Below are 16,491 nucleotides of genomic sequence, written 5' to 3' on the forward strand. Positions count from 1 at the left end.
AAACACTAGTGAAATATTTCAACTCTTGCATTTCAATGAAAGAAATTCAAAATGAACTTTGAAAAATCATGAAAATGTAGCTATGACAAGGTAAACCACAACCAAACACTACTGAAATATTCCAACTCTTGCATTTCAACGAATGAAATTCAAAAAGAACTTTGAATAATCAAGAAAATGTAACTGTGACAAGGTAAACCACAACCAAACACTACTGAAATATTCCAACTCTTGCATTTCAACGAAAGAAATTCAAAATGAACTTTGAAAAATCAAGAAAATGTAACTGTGACAAGGTAAACCACAACATCACACTAATGAAATATTCCAACTCTTGCATTTCAATGAAATAAATTCAAAATTAACTTTGAAAAATAAGGAAAATGTAAGTGTGACATGGTAAAACACAACCTTTCACTCGTGAAATATTCCAACTCTTGCATTTCAATGAAAGAAATTCAAAATAAACTTTGAAAAATTAAGGGAATGTAACTGTGACAAGGTGAACCACAACCAAACACTTGTGAAATATTCCAACTCTTGCATTTCAACGAAAGAAATTCAAAATGAACTTTGAAAAATCAGTAAAATGTAACTGTGACATGGTAAACCGCATCCAAACACTACTGAAATATATTCCAACTCTTGAATTTCATTGAAAGAAATTCAAATTGAACTTTGAAAAATTAAGGGAATGTAACTGTGACAAGGTAAACCGCACCCAAACACTACTGAAATATTCCAACTCTTGCATTTCAACGAAAGAAATTCAAAATAAACTTTGAAAAATTAAGGGAATGTAACTGTGACAAGGTAAACCACGACCAAACACTAGTGAAATATTCCAACTCTTGCATTTCAATGAAAGAAATTCAAAATGAACTTTGAAAAATAAAGATGATGTAACTGTGACAAGGTAAACCGCAACCAAACACTAGTGAAATATTCCAACTCTTGCATTTCAACGAAAGAAATTCAAAATGAACTTTGAAAAATTAAGGGAATGTAACTGTGACAGGGTAAACCACAGCCAAACACTAGTGAAATATTCCAACTCTTGCATTTCAACGAAAGAAATTCAAAATGAACTTTGAAAAATTAAGTGAATGTAACTGTGACAAGGTAAACCTCAACCAAACACTACTGAAATATTCCAACTCTTGCATTTCAATGAAAGAAATTCAAAATGAACTTTGAAAAATCAAGAAAATGTAACTGTGACAAGGTAAACCACAACCAAACACTGCTGAAATATTCCAACTCTTGCATTTCAATGAAAGAAATTCAAAATGAACTTTGAAAAATCAAGAAATGTAACTGTGACAAGGTAAACCGCAACCAAACACTACTGAAATATTCCAACTCTTGCATTTCAACGAAAGAAATTCAAAATGTACTATGAAAAATTTATTGACTGTAACTGTGAAAGGATAAACCTCAACCTAACACGAGTGACATAGTACAACTCGTGCATTACAACGAAAGAAATTCAAAATGCACTTTGAAAAATCAAGGGATTGTAACTGTGACAAGGTAAACTACAACATCACACTAGTAAAATAATCCAACTCTTGCATTTCAACTAAAGAAATTCAAAATTAAATTTTAAAAATAAATAAAATTAACATTTTAAAATTTAACCAAAAACAAAAAAATACTTAAATATTAAAACTATTTAATTTAATTTAAATAAATTAAAAATTAAATTTTAAAAAATCAGACCTTTGGTGGGGGGTGGGGCCGGGGGCAGGGGATCGTTCTGTGTCTCAATGCACAAAAAAAGTATAAAAAATGGGGAGGGAATGGGGGGGGGGAGGGAGGGGAGGAGGAGGAGGAGGTGGGAGGAGGAGGAGGAGGAGGAGGAGGAGGAGGGAGGAGGCGGGAGGAGGTGGGAGGAGGAGGAGGAGGAGGAGGAGGAGGAGGAGGAGGAGGAGGAGAAGGAGGAAGGAGGAGGAGGAGGAGGAGGAGGAGGAGGAGGGGGGCGGGGGCGGGCCTTGGGGGCACAGGGAGGGCCTTTGGGGCACAGGGAGGGCCTTTGGGTGTCTGGGTGACATTTGGGGACCGGTGGATGGCCTTTGGGACCCCGTTGGTCCTTTGGGAGCTCGATGGGCCTTTGGGGGGCCCGGGGAGGGCCGTTGAGGGTCTGGGGGGGGCCTTTGGGGGCGCCGGGAGGGCCTTTGGGTGCCTGGGGGACATTTGGGGACCGGTGGAGGGCCTTTGGGAGCCCGGTGGACCTTTGAGTACCGGGGGCTTCCTTCGGGGTTGGGGTATGAGGATTGGAACCCTTTGGGGTTGGGGTAGAGGACCTCACAACACTGTTCAAATGAAACTTGTGTATTATAACGACCACACTCAAAAACTCTTCTAAAAACCTTTCTAAAATCTTCTTTCAAAATGTCTCTAAAGGTTTCGCCGAAATAATCCCATAAAATGGATAAAACAGTTTAGCCCAAATAATCCCTAAACGTAATTTCAGCGTGTTCCATTTGTATGGCATCTGTGCGCTAACGCATTACAAATTTCTAGGAAACCCTTTCCTACGTTAATCTCTTCATCTCATAAATTTTCCTAGCTAAACTATTAGGGTTTCGTTAGAATATCAATTTACCTCTCCGACTTAAAGCTCCGTGAAGCCGTATTTAAAAATAGAATTTCTATCTCTTTAGACTCCCGCATAATTCCAAGATAACATGTGATGTCAATTATAATTCCTGACACTAAAGATCAATGAAGCCCTATTTGAAAATAAAATATTAATTTTTCTCTCTGACCTAAAGAATGTTTATCCCTCAGACCTAAGATTAAAGAAGCCTTAATGTTTTTTAATTCTCCCCTTCGTAAATCAATAATTTCCCCTAGCGATTATGTAAATCAAGTTCACAGGTGCTATTTCTCAGGTTAAGCTAACCAAACAACAATGAAGCCATGTTAGTTTCTTAATTCCCCCCTCCCTCAGACCTAAGATTAAAGAAGCCTTAATGTTTCATAATTCTCCCCTTCGTGAATCAACAATTTCCCCGCAGATTATGTAAATCTAATTCTCAGGTTAGGCTAGACAAACAACAATGCAGCCATGTTTGTTTCATAATTCTCCCCTTCGTGAATCAACAATTTCCCCTAGCGATTATGTAAATCACAGATTAAAGAAGGCATGTTTGTTTCTTAATTTCCCCTTCGATTACGCAATCAATTTCTCGGAAATTCACTTCCCCTTCGATTACGCAATCAAGTTCTCGGACATTCACTTCCCCTTCGATTACGCAATCAATTTCTCGGAAGTTTACTTCCCCCTCGAGTCCTAGATCAATAACATTGTTCCCGTTAGAATTCAATGCGCATGTGCAACCTTCGCCCCGGAGCTATTACACACAGAAACATCAAATAAATCGACCTTGGAAAAAGAGGTCATTGACCCCATTAACCACGTGTTCTCCCTAATGACTCTATGCCCATATATGGTGTGCTGTCAGTATTCTATGCCCATATTTGGTGTGCTGACACGAGCTCATGATAGGGTTCTACTGAAATCCGGCTACCGAAGCAAAGTTAAGGGCTAGATAGACGTAGCGTTTTATTCCAGCATTTAAAAACGTGAACATGGGAATGAAAAGCTGGCTGCGTCACAGAAAACATATTGTATTTGTGGCTTTTCTTATTGGTAAAACTCAGACACCTAACAACGAAATTTAGATTGAGCAAGCCATTATGGGGCATATTAAGTGAGCCAGTAAGTAACTCTACAAATCTCATATTGAGAAAGTATCTAACAGTTGGCCTAGAAAACACTCAAAATTAGCGTTAATCAATGAAAAAATTCCTAGTTTGAAAGCTGGCACAATATACATCCGTGTTGAATAGATATCGCCATTCTTAGCTTGAAAAACTCTACGGAATCATTTGAAGAACAAGCTTTTTGCTGACGATGTACTCTCATTTTGGATTGGTAGATTTTCAAATGGTATAAAATTCCCACTATGTGGATTTTTGTCCACAATCTAATATTCAGCAATCAGAATGTCGAAAGAAATGTTGTTCTGGCAATATTTTGTGTATACAGATAAAACTCTGATAGCAATAAAGCTATTTGTGAATCGAAACAAAACTGGCAACAGGAAAAAAAAACTCTTTATTGATGAGGTTATCTGAATGTGTACAACTAGTGTGACGTACGATACTTGAAACACTATGTGATCCTAGCTATGTCTCAAGATACACAACTATCTTAAAGAAGGAGATGTTCCTGAATGGACAGGATATCAAAGTATGGCACCTTTTGATCGATAGAATGGGATTTATCAATAGTGCCATTTATTTTGAAAGAACAAATCAGCCCTTTTCGGCTAAACATTATAGTCAAGAATTACATTTTTTCACCTTGTTGCAAAATGTACAGCACTTGAAGCTACAGGATAATAGGTCTCCATTACAGTTTGTACATTTTGACATCGGGATTTGGGAGAAATACAGGGATCACCTGCACATCGCGAACAGCATAACGATCCGTTAATGTTTCCGTTAATGATCCGTTAATGTTAAAGTGGTTTGGGGACTGATACGGGTAGACCGAGACAAGACAAAATATAAGGAAAAAACTTAAAGAAAAGAAACTAATGTTAACAAATAAAAAAAAACACTTTAAAACACAACTGAAAAACCTTATAATAAAATAAAAAATTAATAACAGTTTCATTGTAGCATAAAACCAACGGAGACCAGCAAAGCAGCGCGTAACTGTATTAGTTTCTTGACAGTATTTGCCTTGAGGGTGGTCTACTTGAATGAGTGCCTTGCAACAGGCAGATTTAAACTGCAGTTCGTATAGTTTTTAGGCGAGACTTTATCCACTTTAATTTGGATTATTAAGAACAAAATAATTGATTTATAATATATAACTACTTAGATTATCTTAAACTGCACAATAGGAAAATATTATTATGTTCACTGCGCAGCAAGCGTTCAAAACAATACTAGCGAACGTTTGCACTTAAGGAATATCAGCAACCAACAAAAAAAATTGTATTGGAATTTGGTTTCATTTTTCATTAATCAATGATTGACCACAAAGGAGCCAACCACGTGGCATATGACTGAAAAACAGCAAATTCCTTCCATCCGTATTTTTTCAAATTGTTAGGGAGAGCCGAATAATATTTGAAGGCTTATGTAAACGTTCCAGATAGTGTTTTGGGGGCTAAAAACCTCGAGTCTTTGATGTCCGTTGGGGTGAGTTTTGGACCAGCATTCGTATCTTGAAGCCAGCTCTCCCATAAAGTATGGGAAACTGGTAAAAGATGAAACTCAAGCAATTTAAAATGGATTTAACAGGAATTGAAAATAAACAGCACCACTTGTGATACAGCGTCGACCATCAGAACCATAAAGAGTCAAAACAGAAGTTCAATTTTAACATGTGGTTTTAATTGAAGACAAAAGTTTATTTCCATTCTACCAGCCAGCTCCTGAAAGCATGCTGATTGTTTTATTTCTAAATATCTTCTGTATGATCCAATGAATAGGACATCAATATATACAGAACGTTGGCTTGTTTAGAAAAAATTACACAATTGTAGCTCTTTTTCCCATCTGGCAACATTCTTTTTGTTACTATATAGTAACAATATATATATATATATATATATATATATATATATATATATATATATATATATATATATATATATATATATATATATATATATATATATATATATATATATATATATATATATATATATATTGTGGCAATAGTCCAATGTACGGTAAAACTAAAGCCGGATCTTAAATTAAAGTGTTTGGTAATTTATAGGTGTCGTGATCAGAAATGCCAAATTTACCTCTCGGTGCTCAGGCAAATCAATAAAGTAGATTAGATAGCATGATTTTACATCCATATAGAAAGAATATTGGTGGAATCACTGTCTGCTAAGGCAGTTATGCTAAAAAAATCTGCCCCCTAGAATTCCCCCCACCACACTACTGGCAGGTCAAATTAACTGAAACTTCCATTCGACGCCCTATACGCCAGCAATGGCTCGGGAGGATCTTTATCCCTTTTTTATCCCACACCGCATATTTTAAAACACTCTTTTGGGGGTATTTTTATTGAAAAATAACATTTTTGTGGCACAAATCACGCGTGTCGCACAGTTTTGCGACGATGGGCATGGCTTCCCCCAGGCTTGGCATAGTTTCTGCCGTACTTGGCACAGTTTAAGCAATTGTCGTATTTCCGAAACGATTAACGCGCACCACATGGTGTACGCGATATTTGAAAGTAGATCCCCTCCCCCCGAACAAAAGATTAGGAGAATCAGGTATTAAATGCCGAATTTGTTTATATGAAAACTGTAAATTTTTAAGAGACTTTGGGGATATACTTTACATTAGTATATGCCTATATGCCTTGTATTGCCTATATTACTAATACTAATATATGCCTATATAGGCATATACTAATATATGCCTATATTAGTATATGCCTTGAATTTCAGTTACTTTATGTCACATTATCTTTACTTAAAGCTGAAACTATATTTTTCCCCACTGACAAATACTACATTACCAATGTGAAGCTTACTATACTTCTCTTTTTCAGCAACTTCGACATCCAAATATAGTCAATCTAATTGAGGTATTTCGTCGGAAGAAAAAGCTACATCTTGTATTTGAATATTGTGATTTTACTGTTTTAAACATCTTGGAAAAGCACCCCAAAGGGTAAGTTCAATAGATAAGGTTAAAGGGTAGATATATCGATAAAGTGAAAGTTCAAAATAGCCACCCCCCCCCTGAAGTATCTGAGCTGCTGTATCCCTAAAACTGTAGATCTTTGCAAATGAGAAGGCTGTTCAGTGTGCCGTTTGGTACGATGACTCTCATTATCCAATCACTAGTAATATTAACGAGAAGCTTTCAGATACCTTCAAGCAACGAATGTAGAAAGATAGATTTTTTATTTAGGCAAAAAAGCTATCTAAGAGAATATTCTAAAATTTTAAAAACAAGTGGCAAACGTGCAAATAATGACTAAAAAGAATATTAACTTCAGTTGAGTCCGGACCTTGAACAAATAATTCTGTAGTCCAATTATTTTGCACAAATAAAAATACAAAAATGACAATATTTAGGTGATTTTTTTTTATTATAGCCAATTTTTACGCTTATCCAAAAAGAGATTTATAAAAAGAATATTCAAACATTCCAAAACTACATGGTAAACACAGAAATAGGGACCAAAGAGATTCTTCCTTTTGAGGGTTGACTTCAGACCTTGAACAATTGATTATGCAGATCAATTCTTTTTATCAGATCAACAATAAACATTAAAAACTGACTAGCCATAAGCTTCAAAGAAGCAAATATCAACAGATATAGAAGGTAATATAATATTGTGGATATAAGCAGAAAAATCATGTTTTCGTGTTTTCAAAGACGAAGGTAAATGCGGGAAAAAATTTAATTTAGGACTCTAAATTAGCTTTGATCAGGGTACTATAAAGCAGAAGCAGAGGTATACTTCATACCTCCCCCCAAATAACTGTTAATTCTAAAATGAATCCCTTGAAAATAAAAAAGTTCAATTGTCTCTTTTAAAAGTGTCTTTTTAAAAGCAGGATCTTACAATTTTTTCAAGATGTTTTTAACTTTTCTTAGCGCCAATAAGACCGATCAAAATTGAAGAAATCTACGAGAGGAATTATTATGATAGGGGAAGGGTAGTCCCCTCCCAAATTATATTTTCGGTCCAATTGTCCCAGAAAGGTACCTTGCTGGTCTTTCGGACTGATCTAGGTGAATTTTCCTCAGCGCTTATGTGGCCATCAACTCCTTTCTGTGATTGTATATGCAGTTCAACTATTCCCCATTACTCTGTTTAAAGTACTTTTACAAAAAGAGTTCATGATTAAAAGCGATTAAGTCCTTGTAGATTAGTTTCCACCTACTTTTCTAAGTGCAGAGAGTTTTTTCTTTTCCTGGGACCAGAAGGTCATTCCATGAGTAGGTGTTGTTTAATGTCCCGTGAGTAGGTCGTTTTTCCATGTCTTGGCTTTTTTAATTTCTTAGGAATCGAGAATCTATTTCAATGTTTCTCAAGAATTATCAAAAAAATCTTGAATATTTTATGTATGTTAACTTGTGGGTCTTATTTAATGAAAAATTGTGGGTTTTTGAATGTGCTGTTACATGTATCATTGTGCCGAGTGCCGAAAGGTGTTATGATTTGTGTTTAAAACTAAACAAAGCTACATACAATAAACTTTATAAATTCATGATACTTTGAGTTACTCTTAATGTCGATATATAGTCTCTTACTGGTTGTGATGTGATAGGAAAATCGGGGGTAAAGTATACTAGGTTAAAGCTTCTTTATTTTTTTTTTTTTTTCTTTCTAAAATAGAATAAGATGGCATGTCTCGCTAAATTATAAAGCATCCTGGTCATGGATTGAAACGTTTTTTCTGCGCTCTTTTCCCTTTCTTTTTGTACGATTTTTTGATAGCCAAGTGTGTATGTTCTATATCGCAAATGGTATAGTTGCCTTATGGATAAATTAAGGGTCAATATTCTTTTTACTTTAAGACAAAGAAAAATTGCCTGTTTGGCTTTGGAATAAATTTCTTTGTATTCAGTTTAGACCAAAAGATATTTTTATTAAAGCTGAATTGTGCGGTGAACTTAAATGTGACATTAGGCAAAGAATTGTTTCTAAGGGCTTTGGAAGAATTCCTTTATTTTTAGCATAGTAATAAAGTTTAGCATTTTTATTCATAATCATGTAATAGATGGAGATTGAAATAGGAACTTGACGACCGGATTGTGCCCAAAAGTCTAAGGGAACAGAAATATTTCCAGAAGACAAATTTCACTCTCGGAATTCTACTTTTCTAGAAATGTTTTTTTTTTCAATAAATTGTTGTAGAAATGAGTACTTGTTGTAGTAATAAATTTTTAGAAATGACTTTTGTTTAATAAATCTCAGCATGTTTTTAATGAAACGAAAAGCAAGAATCTACAAATTACCTCGAATTTTTTTTTTTCAAAATTCTTAGAAATGCTTTCTCTTACAAACTCTAAGATTAGCAACTCCTAACTTGATCCTTATGGAATTTAAAACCCAATAGAACTCTGGCTTTTTCAACAAAAATTTCAAAAAAAAAAAAAAAAACTATTATTCGACTCGAAACCTCATCTTTGTATTTGACCTGAGACTTGCAACGACAAAATGACAATGTTACGTCGTATGTGTGTACACTTACCCTCAATAAGACTTGGTTCTAAGATCTATAAGACGACAGTTGGTCATCTTTTGAACGACTCCTACATACATCCCAATATTTTTGACATGACCCTAGGTGGCCCTGGTTAACAGGTTTCCGTGGGTAAAGCAGATTTGATGGTGGTAAATGATTTACCAATATTTTTGACATGACCCTGGGTGGCCCTGGTTAAGAAGTTTTCATGGGTAAAATAGTTTTGATGGTGGTAAGTATTTAACCAATATTTTTACATGACCCTAGGTGACCCTGTTTAATAGGTTTTCATGGGTAAAATAGCTTTGATGGTGGTAAGTAATTTACCAATATTTTTGACATGACCGTGGGTGGCCCTGGTTAAGAGGATTTCATGGGTGAAATAGCTCCGATAGCAGTAAGTAATTTGTCAAGCAAAAGGGTTTGAATATACTTTCCCTATAATAGAGAAGACAAGTATCTTGTTATTAATTGAGACCAACTTTATTTAAGGGCCCCAGAAAATTTGACTAAAAAGCTGATCCACCAAATCTTACAAGCTGTTAATTTTTGCCATCAGAACAGATGTGTTCATAGAGATATAAAGCCAGAAAATATCCTATTGACCAAAGATGGTGTTGTCAAGCTCTGTGACTTTGGGTTTGCTAGAAATCTGAGTAAGTAGATCCATTCTCTCTTTAATTTCTGTTATTATTTAATTTCTGTAATTTCTGTTATTCTAAGCATAATTTGAATTTCATATTAATTTTTTTTGGTTTTCACACTTTTTCTACAATATTACACGAGTAGCTCTGAAGCGTTTTAGTTAAATTTGTGTCTTACCCTTTGTTTTTGATATTTATTGATTTATTTATTTAAACATAAAGATTTTGTTTAAACGGAATGAGAGATTCTCTGACACGTCTTATATTCAATGAATTAAATATGTAGCTATTTTTAATAAGTTTTGAATTCGAAACAGAATCTGAAGTCTGCACCAATATATGTATTAGGCACAAATAAGAGGCAAAAATCAAAGATGTATTTTATTTCCCAAGGCTGCTTACTATACTTAAGATGCTAATCAAGTTCATACTAATACCTCAGTTATGCTTAGCAAGATTTTTCCGAAGGAGCTCAAGTCAGTCTCATAGCCCACCTTTACCAGACATGGTATCAAAAATAGCATTTATGAGTGTCAGATCTAGGACAAAGGTAAGTAGTAAATGGGATCATCCTCGCACATATCAATCGCCCTGAATCGCTATCAATCGCCTCGTGGCAACACTTAGACGTGACCACATTAAAGATGTTTGGCACAAATCAGTCTAAACCTCTCTTGATCACTCCGCCTTTGCGCAGACGCAGTGAAAAAAAGATTGCCCTAAGATGCCAAGTAGCAACTGAAACTATTGCTGTGACGAAAAGGATTTTCCCTTTCTGCGCGCTTTGATCAGTCCCATTTCTGAAGAAGCTTTTCACTAGTGTTGATATATTTATACTGTGACTGAGACTGATCCTATGAATAAGCGATGAATCGAAACTTCCATGAAAAGATTTCTCAAAAACATATTGTTTTACTGTTCAGTACTATGATTATTTTTTTTTTATTATTATTAATGCCTTGCTACAAGAATAATTTGATAACAACTGCTTCATGCTTCATTATTGTTTGGACTCATTTAGCTGATTTGCTTTAAACCATAGCATTTTCAGTCAAGATTTTCTGAACGGCAACCGATAAATACACCACGTACTATTATCAGCCGCCTATATTTGATGCACTTTAATATGCTTTCAAAAGTACCCTAGGTGTAAAGTTAAGGTGTAAAGAGTGGAAAGGAGGGCTGTAAAGAGTGGAGAGTGGAAGAGTCATGTCAGCTGTTCTCAGTGCACTGAACAGACTTTGGCATGTATTACTGATGGCATAGGTAAACGTTTTTCCTTATTATTAGCTACGACTTGTAGGAAATTAAGAAACCAGACAAACCTGAACAGAGGGAACCATTTGAACTTAAAAGACACTTTTGTTTAATCATTACATTCTCTCTGGAAACAGCATTTGGATCCCACCTAAACTCTTAATTTTCTGTAAATATGATGTATATCTTCGATTTGAGATCATCGATTGTGAGAAAATATAATGTTTACCTACTTCTCTGTCAAATCAACCTATGTTTCAGATAAATTTGTTTTCTCATCGCGAAGAGTGAAAAAAAAATCTGAAAAGCTGATTTGATGAAAAAAGCGAAAGCAAAATCCGTTATTTATTGATATTTTCATTTTAAGTTCTAAAAATATCAACTCTTCAATTATACCTATATTACGATTACACTAATTTAGTGTGGAAAAGCGGTGCTACAAAGCACATATTATAAGCCCAAAAATAAGAATCCACTTAATCATCTTATTTTTTGCATTCTATAGTTTTGCGTAAAATGATTGGAAGGTCAAGCATGAATTTCGTTTTCAGTTATCTTGTAATGAAACAGCTGTTGTTTTAATTCTCTGAATTCATTGAATTTTGTAATCAAAATTCATCAATTTTCTTCAACGAAGTTTTTAGGGAGTTTCACTAACTAATGTTTATCTGTTAGCGTGGAAACACAGTTGTTAGTAAAACTGTTGTTAGTAAACAGGTTAGTAACATTGTTTACTGGCATTGTTTGCTAACAATGTTACTAACATTGCTACTAACCTTGTTTACTAACATTGTTAGTGACACTGTTACTAGCATTGTTTGCTAGAAGTGTTTACTAACATTGTTGGTGAACATTGTTAGTAAAACTATTGTTGGTAAACTATTGTTTACTAAAAACATTGTTTACTGGAAACACAGTTGTTAGTAAAACTGTTAGTAAAAACCTTTGTTTTTGCGACGGTCTTATCTTTCGCAAAGTGCTCAGTGGGAACCATAGACATGTATTTAGCCAAAAACTGACACAACTTTGTGCTGCTATTATCGCCTCAGGGTGGCTTCGTGTCACAACAAGCTGCTATTTATTTTATGTTTTTGGTGCTACTTGTGAAAAAATGTACTTTGTGAATTGGCGTTGCTTTAATTGTGAAGGACTGGGATTAGCTGCGTTATATGCAAGGCTGCAATGTTACATGGGACCCATCTGCAACGTCTTATGAGACGCCTCATCATTGTTACCAAACTTGGTAAAAGTAAGGTAACCAAGGGTCAACATACAGTAAATGTCAGTTTTGAATGTCAAAACAGCTTTTTCAAATCGAACACAAGGGATATTCAATACTGCTATATTGTCCTGTGGTGGCGCAGTGGGTTTGACTTTAGCTTAATAATGCGGACCCAGAGATCGAACCTGGCTGTAGCAACACACAGCAGGGTCGATAATCCGATTACTTTAATCAGCTTGCATTAGTTTTGCAAGCTAATGTTGAAGTGAATCATTAAATTAGGCTAGATATTGGTTTTACATTAGTTTCGTAAGCTAGTGTTGAAGTGAATCAATAAATTAGGCTAGATATTAGTTGGCCTCCCCCAGGCAATTCAGCGCCCTACAGATATGTAGGGTACCGCCACAGGAGGCACGGACCAAGGGGGGACCTTGTCCCTGGGGGTCTATAATAGAAACTGGGGCACCCTCTTCCGGGGTCATAAATACAGGCGGAGGAGGAAGAAGGCCCCTCAATTGTACACTCAAAAGAGCCCACTGGTTTGTCCACAAGTCCCTGGAGTTACAAACCTTCTCCCAGTAATGGGTTAAACTGCATGGTGATGCAGAACAGCATCGTGGGAGGATCCTCTATAGGAGGACAACTGTGGCAGGGCGTAAGATCCAGGTCTATGGACAGCGGCCTGTGCAATGGGCTGCCTCGACCCTTTCAGGGTACCTGCAAGACTGGGGATTTTGCGGTCAACTCTATTCCTACTTGAGGAGTGGCGCCCCTCGAGGAAATTACAGCCTAGTAAACGACACAACATTCGCACAGGATTCTGACTAATGGATAATTCTTCTGGGCTTGATATGTTTTGGCAGGTGTTTTTGGGCTGAAAAACCTCTTCCTAGCTAATTTATCTATTATCGGCTGCTTCCCCATAGTAGCATAATATTTGTAGGCATGAATATATAATGAGTCGGAGGTAATAGGCTTGAGATTGTCTGTGCAGGATTTCAACTCTTGTTGATAGAAGAGCATCGCCAAGTGCTGAAAACCCTGTTGTGACCAAGATGGGCCCAGGATTGCACAAAGCCGCCATTCATGGAGGTCCCAGGGACTTCTTGCTGTCCGGTTCTGAGCCGGCTTAAGCACTTCGGTGTAGACTTGAGAAGATATATGATCCCCGTCCTGCACTAGTATCCGGGATCATTGCTTTTCCTCAGACGAAAATAATTTCAATCATTCGAAGAACATGAAAATTGGAACTAGAATGTTACGACGTTAAAAAATGACTATCGTATCGACGTTTTGACTGACGAATTCAGACGATTCGAACTGGATTTATTAGGAGTTTCAGAAACTCATATCCCAGGGGTAAGAAGTATGAAATTAGGTGATATAGAATTTGTTTATTCAGGCAGAAAGGATGGGGTACATAGACAGGGAGTAGGGCTCATGATGAATCGGGAAGCTGCTAAGTCTTGTTTAGGCTGGGAAGGTATTAATAATAGAATACTTATTGCTCATTTTATAACTAAAAAGTTCACAGTATCAGTTATAGTAGCATATGCCCCTACAGAACCGACTGACGGAGACACTAGTAACTCAGATGAATTTTACTTACAGTTACAGGAGCAAATAAATAGGGTCCCAGGTAGAAATATGATGTTTTTACTGGGAGATTTTAACGCCCAGGTTGGTAGAAATAGGGATAGATGGTATCCTGGCCTAGGTAAATTTGGTGCAGGAAAAGAATGGATACAGACTTTTGCAATGTTGTAGGTATAGCAATCTAGTTATAACCAATACAGTGTTCGGTCATAAAATGGCCCATAAGTTAACAAGGTATTCCCGTGGTGGTAAGGCAGCTAACCTTATTGATTATGCTATTGTAAACCGAAGACTGGCAGGATCAATACAAGATACTAGGGTATATAGGAGTGCCGTTACTGATGTTTTAAATAGTTCGTGGTAACGAACTGTAAGTAAGGAGCGACCCGGCTCAATGGTAACCGAAACTGTAGAAAACGGAATTTTTTTTACCAATAGATACATCAAAAGAATCAGATTTTAATGCTGATTTCAAATATATAAGTTTCATCAAGTTTAGTCCAATCTATCAAAAGTTACGCGTCTGAGAAAATTTGGCTGATTTTCGAAAAAAGGGGGAAAAACCCCCTAAAAATAATAGAACCTTAATGAAAATGAGATTAATATATTCCGCGTATCCGAGAACTTTATTATGGAGATATCAAGCTCCTATATACAACAATGTTGAATTTTACCTTTTTTGCCAGAAGAAAGATCGTGGATGCGTGGGTATTTGTTTGTTTTTTTTCCCAGGGGTGATCGTATCGACCCAGTGGTCCTAGAATATCCTGAGAGGGCTCATTCTAACGGAAATTAAAAGTTCTAGTTCCCATTATTAAGTGATCAAAAAAGATGGAGGGCAACTAGGCCCCCTCCCACGCTCATTTTTTTCCCAAAGTCACCCGATCAAAATTTTGAGATTGCTATTTTGTTCAGCGTAGTCGAAAATATGATAACTGTGTCTTTTAGGATGACTTAATCCACCGAAGTCCCAGGGGGGAGGGCTGAAAGTTATGAACTTTACCCAATGTTAACATATTGTATTGATTATTGGGAAGTGTACAGACGTTTTCAGGGGGGATTTTTTCTGGTAGTGGGGTGGGGAGTGGGTCGGGGGTTATGTGGGAGGATCTTTCCACGAAGGAAGTTTTCATGTGGGAAGGGACATTGCTATGAAGGGGGGCGCCGGATTTCCCAGCATTATTTAAAAAAAGATCATAAATTATATATAAAAAAAACAAGTTTTTCAACTGAAAGTAAGGAGCAACATCAATACTTAAGACGACAGAAAACATTACGTATATGATTGGGTTTACCCCCTAGTCAATACCTCGCTCTTTAAGCCAAAGATTATTTAGTAGTTTCATAAGAGCTATTTATTCTAATTAACGGCATTTGTGATTAAGGGGTCATTTTTAAAGAATTGGGACAAAATTCGAACTTTACCTTAAAGAGCAAGGTATTGACTAGGGGGCGAACCCTCTAATATACGTATTAAAAATATATGAATATAGAGGTTTGTTACGTAAGTTAATTCGTAAGTTACGTATATTTATTACTAATGAAAACGTTCGTAAATAAAATTAAACAGGTTTCGAGAAAGCCATTTAACCAAATAAAAGTGAAATTAATATTCAATTTTTTTTTACTTATTCATGTACGGTGAGCCACAATCAAAACCTGCATTAATTCAAAAACGTTCAAAAATTAAATAAAAAAAAAGTTTTTTTAACTGAAAGTAAGGAACGACGTTAAAACTTAAAACGAAGAGAAATTATTCCGTATATGAAAGGAGCTGTCCCCTCCTCAACGCCTCGCTCTTTACACTAAAGTTTGACTTTCTCACAACTCTTTTTTTAAGCAGTGAAAAACTTTAGCATAAAGAGCGAGGCGTTGAGGAGGGGACAGCACCCTTTCATATACGGAATAATTTCTGTACGTTTTAAGTTTTAACGCCGTTCCTTACTTTCAGTTAAAAAAGCTTGTTTTTTTCATTTAATTAAGAGTAAAGATCACCATCTAGTAGTGTCAAGGGTTAATTTAAAGCTGAAATATCGGAAGGGTAACTAACTCCCGGGAAGTTATGATATTGGTAGACTCCAGGATAAGAATTTGAGAGAAACTTTCCAGGAACAGTTGAATACTAAACTTGAGAGTTTAAAATTTTATAATATGGAAGATGATCGGAATAATTTTAGAAAAATAATTAGTGAAGTTACTGAAGGTATCTTAGGGAAGAAAGCTAGAACTGCAGCTAAGAATATTAGTGAAAAAGCTTTATGTTTGATAGAAAGGAGAAAGGACTTGTAAAGGAAATACCTTAGTGATAGATCATATGAAAACAAAAGGAATGTAAAAAAAAAGTGGAGAAAGCATTAAAATATGAACTAAGGAGGTGTGAGGTGGAGGTCACGGATAAAATTGCCGAGGATCTGGAAGAAACATCTAGATGGCATAACAGTAAAATATTGTACTGGCATGTTAACAAATTGAGAGGGTGTAGTCAATGCAGACTTGGCCCGGTTAAAGATAGGAATGGGGC

At 36.0% G+C, this 16,491-nt stretch overlaps 1 protein-coding gene across 1 annotated transcript in view; it reads left to right on the plus strand.

The window, feature by feature from the left end:
• LOC148950694 (cyclin-dependent kinase-like 1) overlaps positions 1 to 16,491 on the plus strand; it is a 69,598-nt gene that overhangs the window by 2,234 nt on the left and 50,873 nt on the right. Inside the window, exons 2-3 of the mRNA XM_089091921.1 lie at positions 6,596 to 6,717; positions 9,744 to 9,907. Of these exons, the coding sequence (XP_088948047.1) occupies positions 6,596 to 6,717; positions 9,744 to 9,907 (286 nt within the window). The remainder of the gene's footprint in view (positions 1 to 6,595; positions 6,718 to 9,743; positions 9,908 to 16,491) is intronic.

The sequence above is a fragment of the Artemia sp. Qi Xiang Cuo genome, chromosome 7 (genome assembly GCF_049724085.1).
Source record: "Artemia sp. Qi Xiang Cuo chromosome 7, ASM4972408v1, whole genome shotgun sequence".
Lineage (NCBI taxonomy): Eukaryota > Metazoa > Arthropoda > Branchiopoda > Anostraca > Artemiidae > Artemia > Artemia sp. Qi Xiang Cuo.